At 35.7% G+C, this 11,723-nt stretch overlaps 1 protein-coding gene across 1 annotated transcript in view; it reads right to left on the bottom strand.

The window, feature by feature from the left end:
• The window catches only part of MARCHF1 (membrane associated ring-CH-type finger 1), a 150,725-nt gene that overhangs the window by 3,916 nt on the left and 135,086 nt on the right, over positions 1–11,723 (bottom strand). The window contains exon 6 of the mRNA XM_063310111.1: positions 3,896–4,043. Coding sequence (XP_063166181.1) covers positions 3,896–4,043 — 148 coding nt within the window. The remainder of the gene's footprint in view (positions 1–3,895; positions 4,044–11,723) is intronic.

Here is an 11,723-nt window from a genome sequence, read left to right as displayed (position 1 = left end):
GTAACTTCAAACAGTCACTGAATGAATGGTCATTAAGCAAGGGCTACCTGTAGTTAGCAATCATGTAAAATTGAGTTTCTACAGCATATTTTGCCTAAACAGGGAAAAGCTTTGCTATTTGAGGCAGAAGAAATTAAAAGATTTGATGTGTACAGAGAAAATGTGTGTCCTGACTATGTTTCTGTATATTCACGGCATATGGCTCCTAGTTGGTTAGCTGTGGGAAACAGTATATTGCTTTAAAAAATAATCTCTGAGTCAGAGATCTTAGCTTCCACAGAAGAGCTTGAACGTGCTTGGCGCAAAACTGGGCTTTGATTGTTCCTGTGGCTCAATTGTGATGAAACTGACCAGTCTTCTTGCCATTAGGAAATGCTATATATGGCATAGATGCAACTACAACTGTTAATCAACTTTATGCTTTCTCTGTGGTGCTGAAAAGTGGTAAGAGAGCAAGAGCCTTGACTGACTAAAGCCAAGGTGGCGGAAATCAGTATCTGTGGACCTATTAGGTGATAGCCATTGCATATGAAAGATTATAATTTGGAATGTAAGAGGAGTAAATGATAAAATGAATTAACAACTGAAAGGAAAGGGAAAAACAGCTTTACAGATACCCAACATATCCAAGGGAAAAGGATGGATAAATGCATTATGAACAAAAGGGCTAAAATATAAGTCAGAAATTATGAATTAGTACTGGGTAGTTGGGGATGCATATTAAAGGAGCAATTAGTGGATATCATGCTCCGGTGAATGGTATGCAACATTATATATTATTTTTTTTAGGTGACATGAACATGCAAGAATACAGAAAAAAATCTTAGGCCATTCAGAGACCCAGGAATGAATGAGAATGGTATTTGTTTAGTGAAAATCTGCTTAGAAAAATGTATTCTTCATTTTGAATACATGGTTTAAGCAAAAATCTATCTATCCATTCATCCATCCACCCATCTATACAGAGCGGAATTAATAGAAACCTAAAAGCATCATCAGTGTGATTGCTTCTGATGAAATAGAGAGTTGGTGAAGAATATGAGGGAGATGAAGGGTGTTGAGAATGTGGAACAATGGTTAAGTCTGCAGAAGTATATTGTCACTGAAGAACTGTTAAAATGTGGTTTGTTTATGGACTGCTGTGAGACTTGTTTAATGCCTGTGACAAATGCAAATTGTAAAAAAGAATACCTGGCTTGAATGAATGCACTCAATTTCTTAAGTGTGCTTGGCAAGGAGTTTGGCAGAATTCTGTTTGAAATGGTACAAGAGGTGACGAGGAACAACATTTAGGAAGTGAGTGCAGCTTTAAGCTAGGCTGCGTGTGTGCAGATTTTTGCTCTTCAGCAGTCACCGAAAAATGTCTGAATGTGTGAGAGAGTTTATTGTTCATTTGCTGATTTAGAAAACATATACAATAAAATGAGTAGGCTTAAATTATACAATGTTTTACATGCATATGGAATGGTAGGTTGATTACTGAATACAGAAAAAACTGCTATGTGATGGAAGCAAAGCATGCTTGAGAAAAAATGTTATGCTGAGTATGGTTCAAGATTGAAAAGAGTAAGTCAACATTGTGTGATGTTCCTTTGATTGTTTACTATTTTTATGGAATAATGATTAATGCTTAATGTTTAACCATTCGTGTACTTGTAGTGAATGTGTCTGTACTTTTATGTTCCTATGATGCCTTGTAGGCTGAGAACCTGAATGATTTTCAATGAATTTTATATTGTATGATGTAAGAATATGAATAAGGAGCTGGGTATTAATATATGAAAGACCAAGGTAATCTTGGCTGACAAGAAGAAGTGAATGAATGATTGTAAATGATACCTGCATTCTACATACAGTACTTGCTCTAGGGTTTTTTTAATCATTCATGCACTTTGGTAGACTGTTTACTAAAGATGAGAAATTTTAAGCAAATGCTAGTAGAAAAGTAGTAAGTAATATGTGGTCTGTTACAAGGAATGCCTGTTTGTCAAAATTGAAAATGGTTTGCATAAGTTTATGCCTACTTAGTTATAAGGAAGGAAGATTGCTGGAGAGGCAAAAACATGCAAGTTGGATATAGCAGTAATGGATGACTTAAGTGTTGTAAAAAAAAGCAGAATGAATGTGGATTGAATACAAAGTGAGTGAATGGTGCAAAAGTAATGGGTTGAGGTGATTTGATTGTATAGACAGAATGAGAGTTGACTGAGTTTCAAAAGAAATAGATGAAGGAGGAGTGAATGGATCAAGAGGAAGGGGAAGAGAACTGCATCTTATCTGGTCAACTGAAATGTACAAGTATCTACTTTTGAAGCAGTCAAAAGAACAAATAAAATACTGTTTCTAGCTGTGGTAGAAAGTTAGTGTTGGTTCATTATATATCTATAAATGATTTTGCATTAAAACTTTTTAATAGATTCTTAGAATCTAGAGAAGTTTCTAGACACATATGCAAGAGTATTATTTTGAGCTCAGATTTGCCCATGCACTTTAATTGTCATTGTTATTCTAGAATTGAAGGGTTTTTTTGACATTTTCAAAGATGCCACATACCATTTATTTGGCATATGGATCATTAAAGGAGAAAATATTACACTTTATTAAATGAGGATCATATACTTGGTTTTATTAGTGAAAAATATGAAAATAAAAACAGTGGAAAACAATTAAAAACAAAGAAAAATGTATTTTAGAATAATTTAAAGCATTTTAAGACAAACTATATACACAGGAATATGTACACTTGAACTTAGTAGCTGGATTTGTACAACACATTTAAGATTATTAAATTAATTATTTTCTGGCTTTGCACAACATATTGAACTGACCAGATAAGCTGTGTTCACACAATACTTTAATCTACAGAAAACAAATTGGTAGAAGCAAGGTGATCTAGTTAAGTTGTACAACTCTCATTGATTAGATTTCTATATCTAGGATTATTTTAAGTTTAATGAAGCAAATAATGGCAGGCACATATACTGTATATCCTTAGCAGTCAGTCTTTAGAGTGCTTTCTGTAGTAGCTATATTTTCCTGGGGCAAGGATTGTGTGTAGAGTAACAGTAATGCTTGTTTCTTGCACTAGCTACAGTATACAAAGTGCACTTAAAGTCAGAATGCTTTCTGAATTCAGTGGATTCAGTGTTTCCCTGAATTACACAGGATAATTTTATTTACTTTTCATGATTCTGCTTCTCCAGTTGTGATTGGGAGTTATATAGGACCATTTATTTATTATTGCCATTTTGATCTATCTTGCAACTTTCCATCCTTGATCTCAGCAGAATTTGTCCAACTTTGTATGGATTTGGAAGTGAAGCAGGGTTAGGCCTGATTAGTGGATGAGAAGCCACCAGGGAATTGTAGTGCTTGGAGAAAAAAAAACAATCCTGGAGGAAGGCAATGGCAAATTACTTCCATACTCTTGTCAATAAAACTTTATGGACATGAAACAACCAGGAGATGTAATCAGCTTGAAGGAAACTTACCATAACCCTTTCTATTTCTAGAGTTCTCAAGCTAGTTCCCTGGAGATTCCATTCACAGGAAACCATAACCATTGAGTACCAGTTTGAAACTTGTTGTTTTGACTTTAAGAGGTAGAGACTTGGTTTCATGAAAATATAAGGGAGATTCTTAAAGTGTTGGATTCTGTGAAAGGAGGAGATCAAGGGACAAGGAAACGAGGAATGTTCATATGAACATTAAAATTATGTTGCTCAGATGTCTCAAAAGAACTGAATATTACTAGGTAATCAATCTTTATACAAAGGATATGCAAGTAAAACCCACTGCTGTGTTTTGAGTCTGTGGACTTAGTAGCAGTTAAATATATTTCTGCTGATTCTGAAAGTAGCACAATACCGAAGCAGAAAATGATAAATATACTCACCGTTGTCATTGCCTTGCTTAATTTCCTCAGCAGTCCGATCTATCAATACATACAATGACCAAACTACACAGGTAATAGCAATAATGTGAAATGTGACTGAGCAGACTATTTTTCTTCTTTCACTTGTTGTCATCTGCAGTTTCTCCCACTGCAAAGTGAAAAAAAATGGGTTTACAAGACTTCAAAGGAAATAGCTCATATTATTATTTTTTTATGCAATGGGTAGCAAAGCAAGTAACTTGGAAATCTTTCAAGAATGGTATAGGTATTCTTTTCCAAAACACATCATTCAGAATTTCTTTGTTATATATAATACTGAATAAACCTGCTGATTTCTATTTATAAACTGTATTATAGCAATACAATATTTCCTATTGTGAGAGTTAAAACAAAGAAAATACATTTTCATAGATGCATACATTCCTGCAGGTGAACATTTCTCCTTTAGAACACGGCATTGGTTTGAACTGTTCAGAGCAGTGTCTCCAGTATGCTGCTCTCAAACTGTATTGGACTATATGATGATTATTGCCAATTTGCATTTTTACAATCTATACTTTATCAAAAGTTATATTGCCTAGATAAAAATTGCATAACCAGGGTTATATTTTTGTGGATGGATTCCCTCCTCTCCCACCCAAGTTCTAGGCACATAATTCTTGATTTCTAAGGATATATATTACTGCGGCAGTTTCCTTCTTGGTGATTTTTGGACTTCTAATAAAGAAGATCCTTGTAGTCTAAAGTATCCCCAGATATATTTTAGAGAACTACTAATATGTGCAGCAAATATTACAAACTGATATTAGCAGGATAAATATCTACCCAAGTAACTGTAAATGGATCATCGAAATTCCTGAGCAGCATTGCATACAACCATCGTAAAGTGAAGTATTATTTTGCTTAAATCTAGATGTAAATCATTAAATTGTCTTTTTTCCCTCCTCTTCCTTTTCTTCAGTAGCAAAGGTGAGTGAGAGAAAGACCACCTTTTAATTTCTTTTATGGTTATAACCAATTTGGCACGCTGTTTCATTAAAAAAAAAAAGTACACCAGTGCCACTCATGTAATTAAAACTTAATTCTGTCCTTAGCTTCACATAATAGATTTGTAATAATTAATAAAAATAAACTAAGAATTAATAAAAACTTTTAGATAAAAGTTTTTTCTTCTATAAATAAAAATAGATTGCTTTATCCTTAATTATGTTTTCCTCTTTAATAAACAGGTTTTAAACATCTTTCTGTTAAACAATTTCTAATTTGAGATATTATTTTTGTATCTTATAAAAATAGTTCTGTGGTTGAGGAGTGTGGTACCACACTGCCATCTGCCTGCAATGGGTTATATTGAATATCAGATCTATAATATCAGATCTCAAGCAATATTTAGCTTAGCTCCAAAATAATTTCAGGCAGTAAGAACATGACAGAAATAAGAACACCTTGTAGATAAGAATGGCAAATAAGCAGCAAGAGATGTTACTCTTAAATTAGTGATCTCCCCTAAGTCAAGTTTGACTCTCGTGGTTTCATGGACAAGTTTGTGTAGTATTCTTTGCACAATATGGAAATGACATGCCACTGCATTCTTCTAGGAAGTTTTCTTCTTTTAACTTTCCCATCTAATTTGTAACCCTGCAATTTTTTGTAATTATGTAATAATATTGTCGTATTGCCTCTCACCCAAGCACTAATCAGATCTGATCTGGCTTAGCAGCCAAGTCCAGACAATGTTAGGCTAGGTGCTGTCAACTTGTAAGCCTTCTTAATTTGGCTTGCCATTAGTTAGCAACATGGGCTGCCTAATCCTGCCAAAGACAAAAAAACATCTGGGAGATGCCTAAACAGGCAGCATCACTAATATCAAAAGAGGTCTGATGCCCTCCTTCTCCTCGTCTGCTGACCAGGGTCACAAACAGCACCGCATGAATCGTTCAAGGGCAAGCTATAAGGGCTTCCATGCCATGCTGCCTCAGGCCTGCAGCATGCCTTTTTTAGTAATAGTTGGCAGTCTACTGGCACATCTGGGTTACCACTGGCACTATAAACTGTAGACTCAAACTTAGGAATTAAAACATATCATTGGCAGGGCTTTCTATTTATCATTCCGGCACTCTTTGTTCACCTTTTCTTACCATCAGCTTGCTTTCTGTTCTTTCTTCTTGCTCAATTTTTTCTCTTGTTCCTCAAGCAGCAGAGCCATCTGTCTTACATCAGCCTGAAGATCAGTGCAACCCCTCACCCATGCCTCTACACACACATGCACACATGTTATATATATTAACATCTTCACTCTATAGTAAAGGTAAAGGTTTCCCTTGACATTAAGTCCAGTTGTGTCCGACTCTAGGGGGCGGTGCTCATCTCTGTTTCAAAACCGAAGAGCCGGCGTTTGTCCGTAGAGACTTCCGTGGTCATGTGGCCAGCATGACTAAACGGAATGCCGTTACCTGCCTGCCGAAGTGGTACCTATTAATCTACTCACATTGGCATGTTTTCGAACTGCTAGGTTGGCAGGAGCTGGGACTAGCAACGGGAGCTCACCCCATCCCGCGGATTCGAACCGCCAACCTTCTGATCGGCAAGCTCGGCAGCTCAGCTGTTTAATCTGCAGCGCCACCGCATCCCCTCTTCACTCTATAGCAGGCCTTAAAATAGGCTGCTGATGTTCAATGGTTTTTAAAAAAATTCCAGATAGACAAAGTGCTTACACCACAGACAGCTTTTAAGATTGTTTAGTCCAGCACTTCTTAAACTCTTAGGTTTCTGGGGCTTCAGAGGAAAGTCTTATGTGAGCGGCTGTATTGTTGTTATCACCTTCACCATCACCGCTGCCAGCAATGCTGGCTGGGGAATTCTGGGAGCTGAAGTCTACACAGCTTAAAGTTGCTGAGGTTGAGAAACACTGCTTTAAGAGAGACAATCCTTACCTTGCTTCTTTCTTTTCTATATGCCATAATCAAGTAGTTGCGCTGTGCAGACCTTCAGATTTCATCACCTGTTTCAGTGCAGGTGGTGATGTGAACAGTATACTTGTTTCAACACCTTAAAGCAACTGCACTTTTTCCTGGAATCACATGGCCGCCCCCATGTGATTCCGGGAAAGGGAATGGCTGTGTGGTGTTGCTGACAGGTGCTACATTCACACTGCTGTGTCCTGCAAGGTATTTTTTCGAGATTGAATCTGAAGTGCTGCACAGACCTATTAAATTCATATTATCACAGACATAAAATATAAACACGTTGAGTACTTCTCACATTTTCAGTTGTGGAGGGGGGGAAAAATGCTCCCAAGTGCAGCCTGAACCCGATTAAAATGCAGTTAACAAAATGAAATAAAAATATAATAAAACGTAGATAATATTACATTTAAAACTAAATAATAATAAATGTAGTCATCAACACCATAAGACTCCAGGTTCATGACTTGCAAGGAATCTTGCAGAAGGTCTGCTTAACTGGATCAGCGGTTTGCTTGGCACTGCCATGGCGCAGATTGAGCAGAGACATTGTCGGCTAGGAGTTCCTACTCGGTCTGTGCTGCAGCAGAACCAAGTGAGCCTCCCCGCTACAATTAATCTAAGGCAGTGAGCTTGCGCCCTTCACCCAGACAGCAGGCAGGCAGCCTTGCACTGGTAGCCAGCCTGCTCCATACTCCAGAGCCTCCAGCACCCAAAGGAACACCTCCTTCTAAAACAGGTTAAATTAATTTCCCTCTTCCTTTCCCAAAAGTTGAATTTCTCTCTTCCCTACAAAAAAGATTTAATATCTGTTGAGTTTTGGGCTGCAGAAGATCAATGATTGTTGTTAATTTTATAAAGATTTCAATTTTAAAATTAATAATTATTTTAATGTTTAGATACGTTCAGAATACATCCAGAGAAGAATGAAAGAATGAAGAAAGAGATGGGGCAATCTAAATGCTTTTTGCATAATGCTTTTTGATAAAATAGTTTTTGGCAAAGTTTCCAAGGTGCCAAGTTTCTGGCAAAGAATATTAAATTAATTTTGAATCTACTTGTAGTGATATGTTTTGTAATGATTTGAATCTACTTGATATTGAAACATAAAATTTGATATGCTTCTTTTTATATATAATTAGTTTCCATGTGATCTGTATGCATGTAATATAATATATATAAATACAGAAAATTTGTCAAATTCCTAATCATTTCTTTTTTTATTTATTAGATATTTATATCTAGTTCCTATCTGATTTTAATGTGTTATTATTGAAGAAAGAAATATGTTAACATGTACAGTTTTCTAAGTCAATATGCGGCCCTCAGGGATCCTTCTGTACAGTTTAGTGGCCCTGTTTCTATGTGAGTTTGACACCACTGATTTAGACCTTTCTTATGAAATGCTGATCCTGGAAGTACAGAACATTGGACACTAGAGGGTAGCAAAGAACTATGTATAAAAGAAATTCCACATAATCCTTCATCATAATACATCTGATAAAAGCATTTCTACTCAAGCCTAGACTAATATAAACGTGTTTTATTCCTAAACTATTATCAGCCTTTTGCCTTCATCTATACCACTGAAAAATATTACTGAATATAAATAAATAACATTTATACAACACTGGATCAAAAAACAAAATATCAGAAAAACCATAATGAAATCAATTAAATTTGAATAATAAAATAAAATAAAAAATTGGTAGATCAGAGTTATTTGTTCATTTAATTTACATTATGTACATTATACTTGTTTTACCATTGCAGCATTACCTACAAATAGACTGCTGGATCAATTCAGAGTGGTGGCTTTAACCTATAAAACCTTTATGGATGGCCTTCTCCTTGTGTAAACCGCCTATCCAACCCACCCAGTATGTACTTCCTGCCATTGTCTGCTAATGATCAGGCAGAGGGCCTAGGACTCACAAGCAATGTTTTTCAGTTATGGCCCCCACATTATCTCCCTCTGGAAGTTAGGCTACCACCCTAGTATTAGCCTTCCCAAATTTACTTACGACCAAACAATTCCAGATGGCTTTTGAGGAATGAATGCTCACTCTTGCACTTTAGGACTTTATACTAGTGTATTGGGATATTCTCTGATTTTAGAATGATTTTGATTTTAGAAAACCTGTTGCTAATGGAATGGAACATAATAGGAAGAAAGCTTGTCTGGCTGAAAGGAACAATGAACATGAACACTTTACAGTGCAACATTTTGTGGCAAATCTCATTGGTAACATCAGCTTGTCAATGTTACTTAGTCATAAGCATGTGCATAAACACATGTACTGAGATCGGACTACTTGAGTTTTCTTTCCCTCCCAAATCATATTAAGAACAGAAAGCTGTCTCTCATACACAGCTTTTAGGTCATACAGACATTAGATGTTTAAATGCCCTAAACACTCCCTAAAGGTTTTCAAGAATATTTTGAAAATCGAAATCCAGTAGATTTCTCTGTCTCTTTCACAAGCATATACAGGCTGGGCTCACAGATAAAAGCTGGACATAGTGTTGTATTGCCCTTGGGCCACAAGACTTACTTGACAAGAAGCTTAATGGTAACTTTGGATCAGCCACTTTTTCTCAATTCAACCTATCTTAAAGTACTGCTGGAATAAAACTGGGAAGACCCTCATATATTCTCTCTTAAAATCACATTCATTCATTCATTCATTCGATCATTCATTTATTTATTTACTATCCTGCCTTTATTATTTTTATAAATAACTCAAGGTGGCAAACATACCTAATACTCCTTCCTCCTCCTATTTTCCCCACAACAACAACCCTGTGAGGTGAGTTGGGCTGAGAGTGACGGCCCAAGGTCGCCCAGCCAGTTTTCATGCCTGAGGCAGAACTAGAACTCTCAGTCTCCTGATTTCTAGCGCAGCACCTTAACCACTAGACAAAACTGGACAAAATAATTATCACTAAAGAATATTTATCACTAAATAATTATCACTAAAAATATTTATCACTAGACCAAATAAAGCAGGATGTAAATAAATAAATACATAATATGGATTGTTTGGCTTTGGCCTACTGTGAATTAGCCACAATAATTTATTCTGCAAAATAAGAAGAAAACATGATTTATCATGATATCAGCACTGTAACATATGAAATATTATTGTAACTATCTAGCACTGTGAATTCTTCACATTAAAATTTTCCTGACCAATTAATTGGGTTGCAATTGTCAAGCCATTCATATTTCTGTATTTTATGAAAGAGGGCTTTCAAACATTGATCACAGTAAGTGCAATATTCTATATTCTAAAAATTGGCTCTTACTGATACATGTTATGCTTGCCAAACACATGGGATCGGTTTGGGGGTGGGATCAGTTTGGGAGTTTGTCTTTGTCTTTCAGATTAACAAAATGTCTCTTACAAGCAATATTTCATAGCAAATACTGTCCTGATAGTTTTTTCTACTGCTTAAAAAAACTGGATAACCAATACATTTTAATATGTAATTTAGTAATTTCTACAAATATGGATTTCATATTTCTGCTGTTCATTTTTCATAAAGAAGGAAAATGGCATGCTTCCAAAGGGTGGGAAAAGGTTTTTCCCCAACCTTGCTAAAGACAGCCTTTTAATAGGCATACCAGGATTAAATTTCTATTTGCAAAGCATGCTATAACTATTCATTTAAACCACCCCAGGACCATGGAGGCATTTTCTCCTAACTTCCAAAGCTTAAAATTGGTGCAAAACATTATTTATCAGCATTACCTCCTGAAATTTGTCTCCTCTACAACTTCCAGCAAAATTAAATGATTTATCTGTTAGTAATTTAGCCTTATAATGTTGTATATAATTTTAAGCTTCAGAACTATGTATTAGTCGCATAATAAATTTAATCATTTAGAGATGTAATCTGCATATGTAGTGGGAGATTCATATCTTTGTTTATTTATTGGATTTGTATCCACTGCAATAGCTAGACTCTCAGCAGTAACAGTATCAACAAAATACACTCTCCTAAAGGTCTACAATATAAACAAAAATTACAAAATAGTAAAGCATAACCAGTATAAATGAAAGTATAAGCAGAAAAGTTTTTGTGGATGTGGAACCTTAGAAGTGTTGTGGAACCTTAGAAGTGTTCACAAGGGAAAGCATTCCTTTGCAGTAAATTTTAAAAAGAATGAGACAATAAAGAGCACAAGACATAACAGTAATCTGCAATGGAGATGAGTACAGTACAGTACAAAGGAGGAACGACAGCCAAAGTCTAGGCCAGTCAGTGTCTGGGTTCTAGTCACATGGAAATTTTTGTTCACATTTTCAAGCAGCCTAATTTGTACTTTCTGACTAATGTGAATCAGAACACAGTTATCCTTCGAGCTGAATTTAGCAATGCAATTGTCAGGTTAAAAGTATATACAACAACAATGCATGTTCAGGAAATGCATAGAAATATGAAGTTCCAAGTGATCAGAATAATTTCAGAAAATTATATGGACCAACTTTACAATCAAGTATGTACAATAAAATCAGCATGGATGATAGATCCATCCTTAGCCTGAAGTAAAAAAGTAGGAATGGAATGCTAACTGAAGCTTCCAGACAAGTAGGGAGGCAAAATATACTAGATGGCAAGAAAGGAATAATAACACATGTATGCACTTCCTTGCATTTACAGTATTACAGAATGGACAACAGTCCTGTTTTCTTTTGAGACATGAAATTAATGGCCAAGAATAAATCAGATAATGTAAAATGTTTTATCCTGATCTCTTTCTTATTTTTATTTTATTGTAAGAAAACTGGCCTAGTCTAGACTGGGAATACTGTATGCAGGGTCAGGAAAACTTACCCTTTCTTCTCAGCCCTGAAGAC

Source organism: Candoia aspera, chromosome 8 (genome assembly GCF_035149785.1).
Source record: "Candoia aspera isolate rCanAsp1 chromosome 8, rCanAsp1.hap2, whole genome shotgun sequence".
NCBI classification, from domain to species: Eukaryota; Metazoa; Chordata; class Lepidosauria; order Squamata; family Boidae; genus Candoia; species Candoia aspera.
The sequence above is the reverse complement of the archived record's forward strand: the minus strand, read 5'-3'. Positions and strand labels throughout refer to the sequence as shown.